At 41.0% G+C, this 17601-nt stretch overlaps 1 protein-coding gene across 3 annotated transcripts in view; it reads left to right on the plus strand.

The window, feature by feature from the left end:
- Nucleotides 1–13367, plus strand: part of LOC101467929 (receptor tyrosine-protein kinase erbB-4) — a 377596-nt gene extending 364229 nt beyond the window's left edge. For all 3 annotated transcript variants that reach the window (XM_023153471.3, XM_004562566.4, XM_014409895.4), the window contains exons 24-27: nt 88–185; nt 350–520; nt 3295–3580; nt 4620–13367. In XM_023153471.3, the coding sequence (XP_023009239.1) occupies nt 88–185; nt 350–520; nt 3295–3580; nt 4620–5458 (1394 nt within the window). In that variant the 3' untranslated portion in view covers nt 5459–13367. The remainder of the gene's footprint in view (nt 1–87; nt 186–349; nt 521–3294; nt 3581–4619) is intronic.
- The last annotated feature ends 4234 nt before the right edge of the window (nt 13368–17601 follow it).

Genomic DNA, 17601 nt, shown 5'->3' on the forward strand with positions numbered 1-17601 from the left:
ACAATTAATAAACTTCTCTCTGTATATTTCTCTGCTTCTTTTTCTAACTCCACGGCATTCTTCCTTTGCCCTCTTTCTCTTCCCCAGGCTGGATGATTGATGCAGACAGCAGGCCGAAGTTCAAAGAGCTGGCCGCCGAGTTCTGCAGAATGGCCCGTGACCCACAGCGATATCTGGTGATTCAGGTGTGTCCTTTGATAAAAACTTTCCTTTGTTTCTTTTCTCTGCAAACATTTACATATCGTGCAGACACAAAAGTATTATCTGATGCATCTCTCGCTGCAATCTGTATGCTGCTGGAATTAATTTGGTGCTCGGCAATTAAAACTGTTACACGTGTATAATTCAGGGAGACGACCGTATGAAGCTTCCCAGTCCCAATGACAGCAAGTTCTTCCAGAGCCTGCTGGACGAACAGGACCTTGATGACTTGATGGATGCCGAGGAGTATCTGGTGCCTCGAGGTTTCAACATGGCCACTCAGTCATGCACGACCAGGCCTCGTGTTGACCCCAACAGGGTAAGACCACTGACGAAGACTGTGTTATACTGCATTTTGGAAGCATTTGTGTGCCAAACACTCCAAAGTTGTTAAGCATCATAGATGATCTCCAGCAAAAAACATCTTTAATTTTGTGTACGTGCCTCTTCTCTTTTACTGTCCTACAGTATATAAATGCTCAAGGTGGTTAAGAACCTGCAATACACTGATGATTTCCCTCTACTAATAACCTGCCTCCATCATTTCCATCACAGTGTGTGTGTCTTAAACCTGGACTCTTTATGCAGTAGCTCCCCAGGCCCCAGGTTTCATTACTCAGAGCGCCATAGGCAAATAACAAGCCGCTATCTTAAAATGCTGGAGTCGTTTACAAATAGACAATGAGCACAGGCTGGGCTGCTTGCTTTGCAGCATGCACCATGCGCTGCTGGCCAGCCCATGGCTCCGCATCTTATACAACTTTAGCCCCACGACCTATCCATTTGCCAGTGGCTCTTTGTTCCCTGACAGCCGCTCACATACGCCAAAAAAACCCACACATGATAATCGAGTCAAAGTCCTACTTGTTTAAGGTCAACAACCAGATTGGCAATTGAAGATCTTTTGATTTTACAATCAGAAGCTGCCGCATGCCCAAGCAGGGAAGGGTGTATAAATCCATCAGTGAGCTGACTTTGCCGAAGGAAGTTAGTTATTCAGGTTGTGCCGCCTCAGACACAGTCCGATACAGACGGTTATCTTATCTGTGCTGATTTGCTCTCACTCGCTCACACTTGAAAAGACGAGCCGATAATGACTTGCTTTGAAGAAGGGATGAACAGAGAAGTTTGGAGGAGGAGGATGCTGATTGCAGTAGAGGGAAAACCGTAGGAGTAGGTGGACGAATATAACCCCGGGACATTTCCCTCTTTTCTGTTGTGTTTTGTAGATCTGCTTCCCGTAATTGCTGCTGTAGCGCTAGCAGCTGGCAAGAGTGCAGAGAAGTTGGCCTGGATTAAATAGCCTGCAGCAAGCCAACACAGCTCCACAAGAAGCCCTTTGCTTCATTTGTCATGTTTTGTATAGTCTGGTGGGCCTTTTTTTTTTTTAAGGTTCAGGTGTTTGTATCATAGCTTTGCCTGGCTGCCCCTCACAGTCCCTGGTGGCTGATGACTACACCAGCAGAACTTTGTCTGAGAATTTTACTTCAAAAGGCAGCAGCATGGGTTAAATGCTCACTGCTTTGCCGCAGTTGGAACAAAAGTTGTGTACGCTAGCTTAAACTTTGTTGTTATTAGCTTATTTGCCATAGATATTATATCATCAAAGAGTTAGACAGTACCCAGAGTACCTCAGACCAAAGATATTTACAGCTAAGTTAATTCAGAAAGTATCTTAATCAGAATTTCTGGCAGAGAGCAGAATTCATGGTTCCATCAATTACAGCAAGTAATTGAACTGAAGCAGCAAACTGCCACTACATTGTATGGTATGATGTTCTTTTTATGAAGTGTTGTGTTAGTTTTATGCAGATGTAGTGGAACTCAAACCTTCCACAAAGTTCAGATGTTGTTTCATCAGTCCACAGAATATTTTCCAAAATTGTGGGGCATCATCAAGATGTTTTCTGGTCAATGTGAGACTTTATGTTTTTGTTTTTGGTCAGCAGAGGTTTTCTCCTTGAACTCTCCCTTGGATGCCATTTTTGCCCAGTCTCTGTCTTATTGTTGAATCATAAACTTTGACTGCAGTTCTTTAGATCTTGTTCAGTCCACTTTTGGTAGGCCATTCACTCCTGGGAAGGTTCTATAACCGATTCAATTCCGATTCACAAGGTCCTGATTCGATTTGATTCAATTTTGACTCAGTCAGAAATATTTTAATTCTGATCATTTATCAGTACATATCCATATTTTTTATGTCTATGTATAAAAACAAAGCTGATACTTGAGACTTCATCAGAGGTTTAAGCATCACAGCAGATGCCTATGTGTCAAAGTAACTGAGGATAAAACGCAGAAAAACATGAAGGAGATTTTCCTGCCCTGGCTTTTTATAGCAGATTCTGCAGTAGAACAAAAACTGAAGCAAACCATGAATCAACCTATGAACGTATTACCTGCTGCTGCTGAAGTGAAGCAGAGCAAAGTTACAGAGGTGTTAACATCTTTCTGTGGAATCCGTTCACCTGCTTTTTAATCGTTTAGTGTTTTAACTCTTTGGCAGTTTTTGAAATAGTTTCGTGAGCCTGAGCTGAGATTCTGGCATTTCTGGCAAAATACATTCACATTTAAAAATTGATTCAGAATTTTTAAGAATCAATATCACATTATTCAAACTAAAATCAATTTGAAACGGAAAATTGATTTTTTTTATACCCACCCCTAATAATGGCTCTCACCGTGGTTTACCAAAGCCTCAGAAATGTTTTTTATAACAATTTCAAGACAGATAGATGTCAGTTTGTTAAATCTTAGCATGATGAATTGATATTTGAGATACTTTGGCCTACTTCACTTTGCCATACAGGTTCTTGTTAAGTGAGTTTTTGATTCAGTAGGTCTGGTAGTAAGCAGGCTTGGTTGTGGCTTTTGAAATTGAATGTAACTTTACAAAAACATGTGGTTAATCACAGTTAATTCGTGATTTAACAATCAAGCAGGGCAAAATAGCCTTACTTGCACTTCTTTAGCAGAGAATCAGCTGTGTCATGCACTTATTTGCTCCGACTTGGACTTCATGGCCCCTCTTGAACTCATGCTATGCTCAGTTTTTCTTATCTTAACCCCAATCCCTGCCTCTCTTTACTGCAGAATCAATTTGGCTATCGAGATGGTGGTCCAAATGCTGCAGAAGGACCCTTGGCAGGCACACAAGCTTGTGTGAACCAGGATGCCACAGGTGGCCCGAGCCCAGTCCTGGAGGACCAGCGTTGTAATGGAAGCCTGCATAAGAAGAGCCTGAGCCAGGCTGGAGGGGAAGACAGTGGGGGTCAGAGGTACAGTGCTGATCCAACCATCTTTCTGGGAGAGAGAGCATTGAGAGGGGACACTGATGAGGACGGATACATGACGGCAATGAAGGACAAGAGCTCCTCAGGTACTCATAGTAAAGCCTTATGAGACTGTTGTGGCCACTTGAATCATTTAGAAGATAGTTAATCCAGTTTAATTTTCCAGAGTATACATTAGAAGCAGAATTGCTCTAAAGAAGCTAAAAATAAGTTCAGGTAGGAATTCTGCAGTCCTGCAGGGTATTTAATAGTAATGATGCATAAATGCATTTTAGGAGCTGTATTTAATCCACAGCACATAGTAGATAATATTAAACTTTAAAATAACCTTACCTAATTAAAATAATTTCTTACTAATCTAAAAACAAAACTGTGTAGAGGAAGTTAAAGATTGATTGTGCTACAATCATCTATGCAGCTCCACAAACAGAAACATAATTAAAATTATAAACAAGTACATAATATATGTGCACCTTTCTCTCTGTCTTGTCATCTCTTTGTTCATTCACAGAGTAAATACGATCCTTTGTATGATAGTCGGCCTGTCAGTTTTCCTGTTCATTTCATCTCATTCCATTGATTAAAATTCCTACTGAGTTTCCTTCGACGGCGGTGTATGTCAGCTACTACTACAGAGTCATGTTTTGCCTTTGATCATAATTCAGTCCATCAGCCCTGCTCTTGCACTACCGTCTTTGATTTTTTTTTTTTTTTGAGCAGCTCAAAATATAACAAAGCCTGCAGCAAAATGCATCTGATGCAATGTCAAGGAGCGGAAAAGTGGGCAAAATCAATAGGTTTCTCACCCCACTATTATAGCGCTTGGAAGCAGTGAAGAGGGGTCATTTGTTGGCATTTTCAACCCCGGCAGATGGAGTTTCCAGTGCCAAAGAACTGCTGGCAAGATGCCCGTCTTGTCCTGAGTGCCTGCCATTAACGCCATTATCATCTCCATCTTCTCTCCTCATTACCGAGTGATCTCTTTCTTTTACTCCATTTCATTCTCTATTTCCTTTGTTTTCTCACCTCTTGATTTAATTTCTCCAGATTTTTTGTTATTGCTGTCTGAACTGTTTTTCTCTTCTTCTAATTCACTCTCCTTCTCATTCATTTTCTGTGGTACAGAATATCTGAATCCCATTGAGGAGAACCCGTTTGTCACGCGACGTAAAAACGGCGAGATCCACGCCCTGGATAACCCAGGCTACCACAGCACACCCAACAGTCAGCCCAAAGGAGAGGACGAGTACATCAATGAGCCCCTCTACCTCAACACCTTCCATACCCCCGCTGAGCTGGGCCTGGAAGCCCTGAGGAGAAATGGTCTGCCCCTACCCACCCAACCTCCTTCTTCTATCTCAGCCACAACCTCAGGCTCCCATCTCCCGCTTACCATCCAGACTAGCCTGCCCCACTACCCCCTCCCCACAGCCCAACCATCTCCATCTGGTATTCCTTGCCATCATGGTCCACCGACTCACATCCTCCATGCCCACCACACCGTCAAACCTGCAGGGCAACCTGGCAATCCAGGTGGCAGCTCTGTTGCTCAGAGTCAAGCAGGAACTACTGCTCAGGCTCAGGTGAGCCAGTCGGGCGCCCTGTCCACTTCAGCCACCATTGGGCATGGCAGCCTGCCAGCCTACCAGAGCTACGCCACCACACACCCTGCCAGTTTGCTGAAGCATGGAGGGCAAACATCAGGTAAAGCCAGCGGAAAGAAGCTGAAGGTGACCTTTGACAATCCAGAATACTGGCAGCACAGCTTGCCTCCCAAATCATCTAACCAGGCAGCCTCAGATGGTGCCCAGGGAGGTTCCACCAACGCCAAGCTCTTCTATAAGCAGAATGGACACATACGGCCGGCAGTAGCTGAAAACCCTGAATACATGTCTGAGTTTTCCCTGAAAGCTGGAACCATCTTGCCACCTCCACCTTACCGGCAGCGAAACACTGTGGTCTAGATTATTCCATTTAACAAACGTTCCCCAATCTTCCTCTAGCCTCCAACAAGCCCAACATCCTCTCCAGTTCCACGGTCCTACACAAAGAGAGAGTAGCACCAACCAAGGCTGCTCTCAGCCCTGCCCAGATAACAGGCCATCTGCTGTAGATTGTAGCAACATCTGGAGGAGGTGGACCGAACCAAGCAGAAGCAACTCAGACCCCTGAACTGTCACTATAGACAATCTCGTCCATCTCTGTTCTGTAGATAGAGACTGTGCTCCATGTCATTCAGAATGTCAAGGTTATGGTAGTTTTCAGTAAAGAACAGATGCTTAATTATCACACAGCAGTGGATGGACTGTATCTGGGGGTATCTGAACTCACTGCCAGCCACTTGGGTTTCAGATTTGTGAGAGGAACAAGAAGTTTTACTAATCTTTTTGCTTTCTATTATAAAGTTCTGAGGAGGAACAATATTCTGCAAAGGGTTTCTGAAAGACACAATCACATAGAACAAATACAGTCTGTTAGATGTCAAGATGCCTGGTTTTCTGAATGACATTAGAGTGAGGTAGCCAGGCAACAAAAGCAAAATATGGAGGAAGAAAAGACAATATAGAGTGGACAACAAAAGATGGAGCACTCATCAATCATATTCAGTGATTTTGCCTATAGGATTATACCCACCGTGTGTTCTTTTATATGAAATATGTGAATCTCATCTCATCCTTCTACTGTAACTGTGATACTGTGATGGACAAAACTACAGTGATCTTTTCTTTCACATTTGTAGTTCAACCATGGACTTTTTAAATTGCTCGAGAATCTGCAGGGCAACTGCTGTTCTGTTGGTTTTGCTTGGCTGCTGTCTGTTTGGAGAAGCTGACTAAAACAGCTTTCCCAGGGCAAATGGTAAAAGGGAAACCACACTGTAAACACTTTTATAATCACGGGTTTCAGTGCTGAAAAGATTTTTATACACTGGTTTTCCCATTCAAGCTAACTCGGATGAGAAAACCTGCTATGAGCTGTAGAGTACTCCAGTAAAGCAGCTGAACTCAAAATGGTGTTCAAAGAGAGAGAAAAAACTACAGAAAGGGGAGGAAAAGTTCATGAAAGTTTATACAAACTGACTAATGAAGACCTCAAGGAAGGAACAAGACAGCACCAGCAGAGCACAGTTAAACAGACTACTTTATATGTCTATCTGTCTTTATGTTAGTGTGATTGGGATTAGTGTGTGCGTGTATGTTCATATTTTAGCAAGCTACAGATGATCCCACTGGGGGGTAAAAGTCAGTGTTAATGGAGTCGAAAGCTAAAGATCTTCAGTACTAACCAACAATCGACTCTATCAAGGCTTTTTTTTCCTATGTTAAGTATAAAACAAACCAAGCTCAAATCAAAAGATCATTAAAAGCCCCAAACTGCACCAAATGGCACCAAATCTCTGGAAGGGTTTTATAGATTTAGGGTGTCCTTAGCTAACGTTACTTTCTTTGAGTTGATCAAAATCAAGAATGTGAGGATTTATCATTTTAGTAACTGGAACTGGAGCTTGTCTCGGTCATGGTGTTTGTTATATTCTCGATTGCTTGGTCCGAGAAAAAGTACAACTCTAGACTACTTTTGGCCACATAATTCTTGATTATTTTTGTCCACATCTGATCTAGATGTTTTTTGCTTCTTTTTTTTTACAGAATCATGTTTTTTCCAGACCCCACCCATATTCTTATTAGACTGTTAATTGGTAGCTAATTTCATTTTGGCTACTAGAAGTGTCAGTGGTTCCTACCCAAATTGTTCACAAGGCAGAAGTCGATAAGCTAACCTTGTCTGCTAGAAAATGTATTTTAAAGAGCAAGAAAAAATGATGCTTTCAAATAAGTCAGATGTTTCAAAGCTAAATGTATTCTTTAGCATTAAAGCTAACTTAAGCCTCACATGCACCTCCATAGAATTGTAACTACACCTTGTGGCAACATAGATCTCTGATCTTGCCAACGAATATGTGGCCATAGATTGTGGCTAAATACAGAAAACTTGACAGTAGCTTGAAGTGTATATTTTATTTATATTTCAACCAGGACAACTATAGTCAGAAGACTGTTGTTTTAGTAATTTCTGTTTGGAGGTATGGTTCTATTCTGGGCTAATGTAGAAAGCACAAAGCAGGAAGACTCCTTTCACGTAAACTATACTTCTGTTTCAGCTCTACACCGTAACTTATACCATAACCAGACCCCATTTTAACCCTATGCCGCAACCTTCTAAGTAACATGTTGTGCACTTCCCTAGAAATGTAACTACATGTCGGGCCAATGCATACCACAACAACTTGATGGTGTGGAAGACCTCAGTGTAGGGATACAAGGATTTTCCAATTACGTAGTTAGTTGGGATGTTGAGATTTCCCACAGTAGTCTAAATGAAGTTTAAGATTTCACAGAGCAGAAATAACAACAAATGTGAAAAGGAAGAGTTAGCTGGATGTGGGGTTGGCTGCTTCCAAAAAACTGTCATAAGGATGTGTAGAAGGGTACTAGCTGAGACATTAGCTTATCCGCTGGGACTGTGGTGGAGCTTGACTTTGTCACCTAGCTGAACTTGGCCTTTGCTCCAGTTGTGGTCAGAAGTTTATATCCACTCATCACAAATATCATGATCATTTTGGGCTTCTAATGAATTCTTTGAAACTGTCTTTTTTCCATGGTGAAATGACTGTATAGTATACATATTTAATGGCTTTAAAAACAAAAAATTGGGCTTTAAAGTTTTAAAAAGTATCTGGCATAATTCTGGCTGGATATTTGGCCACTCTTCTTGGCATGCATTGAAAATGTAAAAAGTAAAAGAAAAAAATTCTAAGCTGAAAAATAGCACGACATTCATGCCCATGATGAGTGTATGTTAACAACTGGCCAAACCAAGTTCATAAAGCAAGTTCTGTTTTGAATACATGTAATTTTTTTTAATGCAGCACAGGGTAACTGGTAAACGAAATTAGTACTATACTATATGACATTTTTTTTCAGTTAAAACTATAATGTTATGTTTTCCAATATTAAGTTAGTATAGTTTTCATTAGTTTCTTGGTGAATCACCAGACAGTCAACTACTGTTACCAGTATTAATAACTGTGCCAATTTTTAACATACCTAAGAAAGTCATTTCTTGTTTTGTTTGATGTAATTTGCACTTTCAGCACCACTGAGTTTTAAATTAATTAGTCTAGCCACTGTTTAACAAAGCCTCTAATCTATAAAGGCTTCACATCTGTTCTTAGCCCAGAGTGATATCGTCACTCTCAAGAAATCTCAAGAAAATAGTTCTAACCCTGACTACTGATGCCTGTGTAGGCAACTTGCCAGTCAATGCTGCTGAAAGGACTGTATTACAGCCGTTATTTCTTCCACCAAGCCATACACAACACCTGTGGGTAGGGGAAAACACTGCAACGCTTGCCAAACTTAGAAGTTCAAGATAAAACTTGTGTAATGTTGGTTTTTCTCAGAGGTCCTTTTGCAATATCTCCTTTATTTAGTTGAATGAATATGAAGAAAAACTTGTAGTTCTTGAACCTTTAACAACAACGGTATTTTTCATTATTTGTGGAGCATAAATATTGCTTTGTCATAGTTTCAACAACCTTTCATCATTCTGCTCTGCCAGAGCCCAGCCCTGCCTAAGCTGTGTTCTTGCGTAGGTTATTTATTTTGTGTATTTAAAAGTGTGTGAAAGTGTGCTTGTCTCAGTCTATGCACATGTAACGCTGTATGTGTTTATCCTCCCCATGGAGCACTTTGATCAAAGTCGCGGGTATAAAGAAAGGATTTCCACTCTTCGTTACTGAAATATTCAACTTGTTTATCCAGCCGTTTACCACTTCAGAAAGCAATAGCTTTAGCAAAAGTACAAGGAAGGAACTGGGGCCAAGAGGTCATAAGGAAAACACATTTTACATGGTACTTGACCAGCTTCAAGAATGTCCTTGTTTCCATGTTTTTTCGCTGACTTCAAACAGTATTTATAGTAGTGCTTTGATGCTGTCATGATTAATTGATGAAGGAGTATTTTGTAGTCCTTTTTCGAGCTCTAATTCAGTGAAATAGAGACAGCATTTAATATCAATGTGAAATATTTATGGCGCGTTTGAGCTTGTTTATACTGAGCGATGGAAGCGACTGCCAAATCTGGGTTTCAAGAAAAATGAACAAAAATATGATGGTGGTCGAAAGAAAAACACACGCCTTGGTTTATGCCTGTTTTGCCCTAAATTACACTGCAGACCCAGGCAAAATGTGTGTTTGAATCAAGAACAGATTGAAGGACTGATGATACAAATGGTTTCAAATGTTCTCAAGAGCACTTAAGAGAATCCGAGGCATCCCCACTCTCCCATTTTTGATCTGAGTCATTGACTTGTTTGTTGACAGAAAGGTAGGAAAAAGCACCTGAAGTTCCCCTTCTGTTAAGTCGTGTTTTTTCCCATCCTAAGACCTTGGTTATCCTTTTAGAGTACCAAAATGTGTTGCGTCTATGTGGAAGCATTTTTTTCCTCTCTGAAGACTAATATCTTGTGTCTTGTTTCAAACTAATTTTGCCTTGGTGTTACCTGCTGCTATTTGTCTCAGTCCTTAACAGGCTTGTGTTCGTGGCAGTTCAAAAGCATGCCAGGGGGAAACACTGCTGGTTAGGCTGATCCTTTTTATATTATTTTCTGGGTTTAGGTTTTTGTTTTTTGTTTTTTACTGCCTCCTCAAAGCCAAGGTGCAAAGGCATGTAGCCATGTCCTGAACCGAATCCTTCAATATTTTATCCTCAAACACCATACAGGCTTCAACAAAGTCTATTGTATAGTAAATATTACATTGCATGGTTCCCAAAGTGAGTGTTTTACTGCCCTCCACCTTCGTATCTCATTTATGACAACATTATACTCAAATTTCTGTCCAGTGTGGGAAAAATTAATCAGATATTTTTTATCGAGTTTAGTAGCACAAACTGGGAATCCTTATTTCTGCGATGTTTCATGGGAATTTTTGTGTGTGAGTGTAGTACACCCCCACCCCCTCCCTACAGTGTCTTTTTAATATTGAGTTTTATTTTTAGTATCAACGATGTAACTTCTTTTTCCCACTATTGTGTTGGCTACTGTACATTCTTCAACATGTTTGTTATTCTAGCCACGTTTTTCGGTTTCTTGACATTTTAATTGCACAAAAGAAGAAAAAGCTACTCTTAGCTACTCCCTTATTCACAAGGGGTTGCCATAGCGGGTAGCTCCACATATTCGGTTTGCTAGATTTTTACGCCGGATGCCCTTCCTGATACAGCCCCGAAGGGATTTGCGTCTCCTACCGGAAATCAAACCAGGAATCTTTCGCTTGTTAGGCGAATGTATAAACCACTATACCATTGTCCCTCATAAAAGAAAGTCATTCATTTTCTGTATTCAAATCATTGTATCAGTATAACTGTACAGAATCTTTGGGATTTCCTCCCAGATTTATCTAACACACTTCAACAACAAATGTGAATAATATTTTTATAAAGCACCGAAATGGCCGACTTGGTGAATTTGTAAATAAGGAGGCGATGCTTTGAATTTATATTGGTCTTCTCTCCTACTGCTTTTTTCTCCTGCTTATATCGACTTGTACAAAAAGAGCCGTACATATTTGCTTTATGTAAGTGTACCCTTTTTACTAATGGGTATTTCATTTTAAAAGTGCTTGTTGTTCCCTTCTCATGTGAAACTCTGTTCAGTGGCCCTGCTTCAGACCTTTGTGGCTGTTCACGTGTAACGTTTCAGTTTAAGTGAACACTGTTAAACACTACACAAATAACAATGGGTGGTGTCTCACTTTGAATACTTCCATAATAGTAGCATATTAGCTTGATAGTGTAGTGTTGTCTGAAATCAGGCACGACAAGAGGCTGGACTATTGGAGCATTTTACCATGGCTGTTATGTTAGCTGGCACATTTTGTTCATGTTTACATTTGTCAAGTTACTTACTAAATGTAATACTAAATTCTTCTGAAGTAATGTAAACACAGCAACATCAGTCCCAGATTGAAAAATCTCTTGCTTTTAGCTTTCCAGATAGCTAGCAATAACAAGGATTGTTGCGCTAGCTGCAACATTTTATAAACATATGACAAAATGAGCTTCTTACCATGTATAACACTTTTCTGTCATTGCAGATGTAAGTTTAACATGCATAAATATCAGTCGATGCCATAATGCGTGAAATATCAATCCCGGGTTGCTAAGCATCTGCTGGCGGTAGCTAGCTAGATAGCGCAGACTGCAAGTCTCACACTAGATGGCGCATTTAGTGAATTTATCAAGTTGTTGAGCCTCTGGTCAGATATCTTACACTAAAATCTCTATGAAGTCACAGAAAACTACCAGACAATACCACAGTGCAGACAACATGCCAACAACACAAAAACAACTAACTAGCTAGTATTAGCTCAATATCTGGCTCTAATTTGAAGATCAGCTGTTAATGCCTTAGTTTCCACTACTTAAGGCCAAAGTCAGACAGGCTGTGCGACGGGTTCATCATTCTCCTTGCAATATCTGATCACTAAGGAAAGATGTATGGTCCCCCACCAGTTAACAAGTGGTTGCTGGAGATTGCTGTCTGTCACAAATGGGGTGCTGCATCAGACAGCCTCCTTGGGATCGTTTTGTTTGCTTGCATATTGTTGCTTTTGCCTGTAGTTTGCATGAAAAGCAGCCACTTTTCAACTATGCTCTCTGTAACTCGAAACGGAGAACATTCACCTTCAAAATAAAAGCAGTGCCTTATCATTGGAACTAAGACATTTCAAAAGGTGCAACTTTTACAATTAAGGTGAATATTTGCCAATTGTGCCACACTTTTGACAGTTTCACTACAGCTTAATGAGTAGTTTGCGAGCATTTGCAGGCAAGTTGGACGCTTCCATGCAAACTGGAGACTGTGCCAGTCTAACAGTGGCTAAAACAATCATAAGTAGATTTTTGGTACAACTCTGTATACCTGTTGGCAACCAATGTCATACTAGCAACCGCCAACAACCTCCAGCAGCCATTTGCATACTGTTTGTGGAATATACACTCTTTTGCCATGGTGTTCACTAGCTGTTAGGGTAACCCCACTCACTCTAGGCCTAAGTGAGTGAAGGTTTTAGCAATTAATTTCACAGTCATTGCTCGCAACAACCAGCAACCACTCATCAACCAGTTGGGCGATGAACATTTTTCCCTAGCAACCGGTCATAATCAGATTATTCCCAGCTGGTCTCTAAGCCTGGGTGAATAGGTCCTGAGCAACATTCAGAATAGTGCATGTGTCAGAGATTTACAGTTAACAAACAGTCAGGTGAATGATCAACACTATTCACAAAATAACGGTAGGGGTGGTAGTACGCAAACTGAGACACATCTGATTTACTTTTCCAATGCCTACCATGTCAGTCAACCAAGAGAACTCAATGCCATCTTTCTAAATGTCATAAAACTGAAACCTGTGGTCCCAACTAACCTATATAAACTGTGTTTGAGAGTCAGTGTTACCTTCTCTGCTTACTTTCAACTCGAAATATTACTGAGCCAAGTCCACCCTCTTACTCCTCTTTTCTGCACAGCCTTCACAATAGGCCCTGATTTCATTTAATTTGTTTTGCATGCTTTCAAAAGGAGACATAGTGGAGAGAAGGCGTCATCGCTTGCTCCTCTTTGCGTACTGTTGGTTTTCAATACTTTCCCCTTGTCCCTTTACCCAACACCGTCATTGCTGACTTTCTCTTTGAGTACTTTGAAACCATACCCAAAGCTTTATATCATAGAAATACCGTTCCTCATGTTTGTTACATGAATCTGTCAAAAGTATATTTTTAATTTAATATAAATAAAGATTGATTCGATATATGGTGTGGTCGTTTGTGCACGTGTGTTTAGTAAGTGTTGGGGGGGCTTTCTTTACTTGATATTTACTTGGGAAAGCACCACTTTAAAGTTTTTATTCTTGTTATGAGTTGTGTATCTTCAAAATCAGCCAAATCAGGGATTGCTAACCTTATTAGGAATTCTGTATCTTTTTCAAATACCCCTCAGTGGGGAAGCTCAAGTCCTCAGCCCAGATCATAGGTTTCCTTGCTCGACACGCCACCCTGCTGCCTATAAATAGAATGGAAAACGAAAGCTGCTTTCAGATGCTCTAATCCACATGCTAACAGCTTCAATAATAAAATTTAGCAGATGGTGTCTTTAATTAAGGCAAGGAAGCTCTCAAGTTACAGTTATATCTGAACATTTCAGAAACTTGCACTGGAGACGAGATGCTGCACCTCTACACGCTTTCATGCTCAAAAGGACTTGCAGATGAAGACCAGCTGCATCAAAAAGGTCCGCAGTGTGCTCGCCTAGCTTCCTCCAAAACCTCGCCTCAAATCAGATAATGTGTGGATACAACATTTTGCTGTCGTTTTACTCTCGCCCCGCGCTGCGCTTAATACACTGTTTACCCAAGTGTTGGTTATGTAAACTGGCATAGGCAACATCTTTGCTATGCAAGCGCTCCTTCATTCCACTCCGAGGCTTTCATTTCAATCATAAATAATACAAAACTGTCCAATGGCAGAATATGAGCTTTCTGAAGTCACTGCTATTAATACTAATAAGGCAATGGGGTGCTTTAAGTAAACAGTGTTTATGAACTAAAATCCTCCCCCTCCTTTCTCGTCCTCCTTCTGCCCCTCTCCCCTCTCTCTCTGTTAGTTTCCTCAGAGCACCGAGACTCGATTAGTAAGCACATCGAGTTCCACCACAGTAATTTAGAGAGGTGGGCTTCTACTGCGGATGAACAGTATTTGAACTATCTCCTGTTATATATTCTTATAAAGCTGCTTATTTAAAATCTATATTAGGTCTGGCTTCTTCAATGACTGTCCAGAAAAATGACGTTTCCCATTCGCTGCATAAAAAGGAAATTTAATTGATACTCATTCCCTTCCTAGCACCGAACTCACATAATAGACAGATTATCTTGAACATTAAGCACACTTGCCGACAAGACTTTGCACATTATCACCCACACCAGACAGCAAAGGGGGGAGAGGTCACTGTTAATTTGGCAACTGCTGTATAACCATTTGTCAGTGTATTACAAGTCTCCTTTAAAGCCATTCTTCCATTGAAGCCTGCTATCGCCGCCAGGAGACGAGGGTTCAGCTCCATCCCGGAGGCCTGTAGCAATTATACTTACAGCTGCCCTGTACACCTGTGACATAGCTCGACGATGACAGCTCATCGCCAACAGACTGCCACTGTTTAATTGCAGCGTGTCACCTTGACGGGGTGTTTTGCCCACATCTCCTCGCACCAAGGAGAGACAGCTTTTTGAAATGGAGCCACAAGATTGATGACCCTTTAATATAGCAGCCTGGGGTTTGACTAGTGCTTGTTTTTTTGTTTGTTTTCCACCAGAGTTTCATTTATTGTGGTCAGAAGTACTCTCAGCAGGATGTGGACCCCAAGTGTAAAAAGAATTATTCCATGAATTAGGAAGGCTCTCTTGAAATAAAGAACAATTGCTCTACTTATACAAATTCATTGCTGTACTTATATGCACTTATTGCCCATATAAATTCAGGAAGACAGCTTTATGTCAATGAGCTACTTTCTCTAAAGATTAAAATGGCTGTTTTTCCATTTTAGTGTACTTATTAGGATGCAGATAACGCGTTTTTGATTTAATGCTGACACATTACCAAGACCTTACTTAGTCTATGTGCTGCTGATGTGCTGGAAAAGTGGATATATGTCAATACTGTTCAAAGTGTACCACAGAGCATGTCTTTTTTGCATCAGCCAAAAGGCATACTGAAGTGGAATTGTGTTTTAAAAAAAGAAACGAACAGAGAAACATACTCACACGCCACTTTATTGGGTACATTTTGCTAGTATCAGGCTTAACTTGTTGTTTTCAGAGATGCATACATTCAACAAGGCGATTAGCAGTACACTGTTGCTGCAGATTTGTCATGTTCAGCAAACCAGTTTCAGATGATCTACACTTTGTGACATGGGATGGACATGTTCAACAACAATACAAGGAAATATCCCCCAAACCATTAACACCACAACCAGGCAGGATGGATCCATGCTTTCATGTTGTTTACACCCAATTCTGAACCTACCATTTGAATGTTGCAGCAGAAATTGAGACTTGGCAACATTTTTCCAATTTTGGTGCAGCCAAAATTGGTGTTTCCTGTTCTTAGCTGACAGGAATGACACCCAGTGTGGTCTTCTGCTGCTTTAGTCCATCGAGGTTCAATGTCTTGTTCATTTAGAGATGCTCTTCTGCATGCCTTGGTTATACTGTTACCTTCCTGTTAGCTCAGAGCCATCTGACTGTTCACCTCTGACCTCTGACATCAACAAGGCATTTTCACCCAGATGGATGTTTTCTCTTTAGAGTTACTACTATTAGTTGTCCGGACATGTTTACAGATAAACACAGCGTTTAATTCATTTCTCACACTTGTGCTTATGAGTTCGATTTTGGAGAAGGAAAGAAAAGGGACATCCACACAGACACCACCATCCGAACTCTTTATTTACACAGCCGTATGCACATCACTTCAACATGTGGAGACGTTCATAGCTTGCCATACCAGCTGTTGCTTGGTTACAGTTGTGAAGCTACATGGGAGTGTGAGACGGTTGGGTATTATTTGCTCTGCTGATGTTATGATATTATCCTCTCTCCGAAACATCTGGATTCCGTAGGATTCAAACTGCCACTGAAAAAGCTGCTAGAATTGAATCATAAATCTGTTTCTCTGTTAATCTGTGTCGTTACAGCGCTCCTCTTCGTCATGTTAGTGCTAATCTGACATCATTACTCTAACATATTGCACCTTTTTAACTTCAGATGGCATATTTACATTGTAATAACACAGGGAAAACCGCTTGTGGTGTTGTGCAATTAATGTAATGTGCAATTAAATTCAGAACGTGTGGGTTACGCGGTTAAAGATATGAAGCATAAATCACAGTTATCTCCCATCATGGGGCCATATCTCTCCTGCCGCGCCACGGCTGCACATGGTTAATGTTAGCTGGCAATTTTCATGAGTTATATCCAGCGCGATCCAGGGCTGAAGCAAGCACAGAATCAGGGGCAAAGCCACGAGTTTTGCCAGCATAATTAACCTACGTGATCGTTAAGTCTTCACAAAGCTGTAAAAGATTGACTCTTTCCCCTCCGTTTAACCTCAGGCCGGCCAAACCAATCGTGACGGCATCAAATATATAGACTGTGTATGATTTCAACGAATGAACTCAGGATAAATGTGAGCGTGATCCTGCGGTTAATCTTTCAAATGCATGCATGTCGTTTCATAGCTATCAGAGATTTCAAAGGACGTTTTGCAGCTTTAAATATGAAGCTATGGTAAGCATCATTAGTATTCCTCAGCAATCCCTCCAAAGCCACGCAGTTCCAGTAAGTGGTTATTTAGTCTAATCGTTTAGAAAATAGCTTTGGTATTACACCTTTTTTGCTAATTTGAGGAAAAGTTATCTACCCTTCAACCCCCCCACCTAAAGCTAGGTGAAATGTTTATTACTGACTCAGCTGCAACCTGAGGTTTTAAATCCTGGGATCTGTCATTTTCAAACTCAAATAAAAGTTTCCTGTTTATAATTGAATATTTCTTTAAAACTCCAGGCTGCTGTTGTTGTTAGATCATCCCTTTTGTTTTTCACCAACCAGATTGGAAACCGGGGGGACATGCTAGCTCCATGCCTGAGGCTTATGCAAAAGTCTGGGGGAAAAACAGAACCAAAGAGACCTATCTGCTGCCTCCCACTGAAGACGCTCAGTCCAGTCTGCAGCTGAGGATTATCGTGTGGAACGCAGGAGGAGGAACGTGAGACAGCAACTTCCTGTGAGGCAACTTTTCCACACAACATAGTAATCAGAGCAGAGACGGCAGCAGAGGAGAGAGCAGAAAACAAGAGAAGGAGAGTTAGAGAGGAGAGGCCAAATGGAGGTAAAGGTTGGGCACAACAGCCTGAGGCACACTGTCGGGGGCAGAGAGCTGCACAAAATCACCTCTGAAAGGGTAGCTGGAGCTGCTGTTGACTGAAATCA

This window comes from Maylandia zebra, linkage group LG23 (assembly GCF_041146795.1).
Source record: "Maylandia zebra isolate NMK-2024a linkage group LG23, Mzebra_GT3a, whole genome shotgun sequence".
NCBI lineage: Eukaryota > Metazoa > Chordata > Actinopteri > Cichliformes > Cichlidae > Maylandia > Maylandia zebra.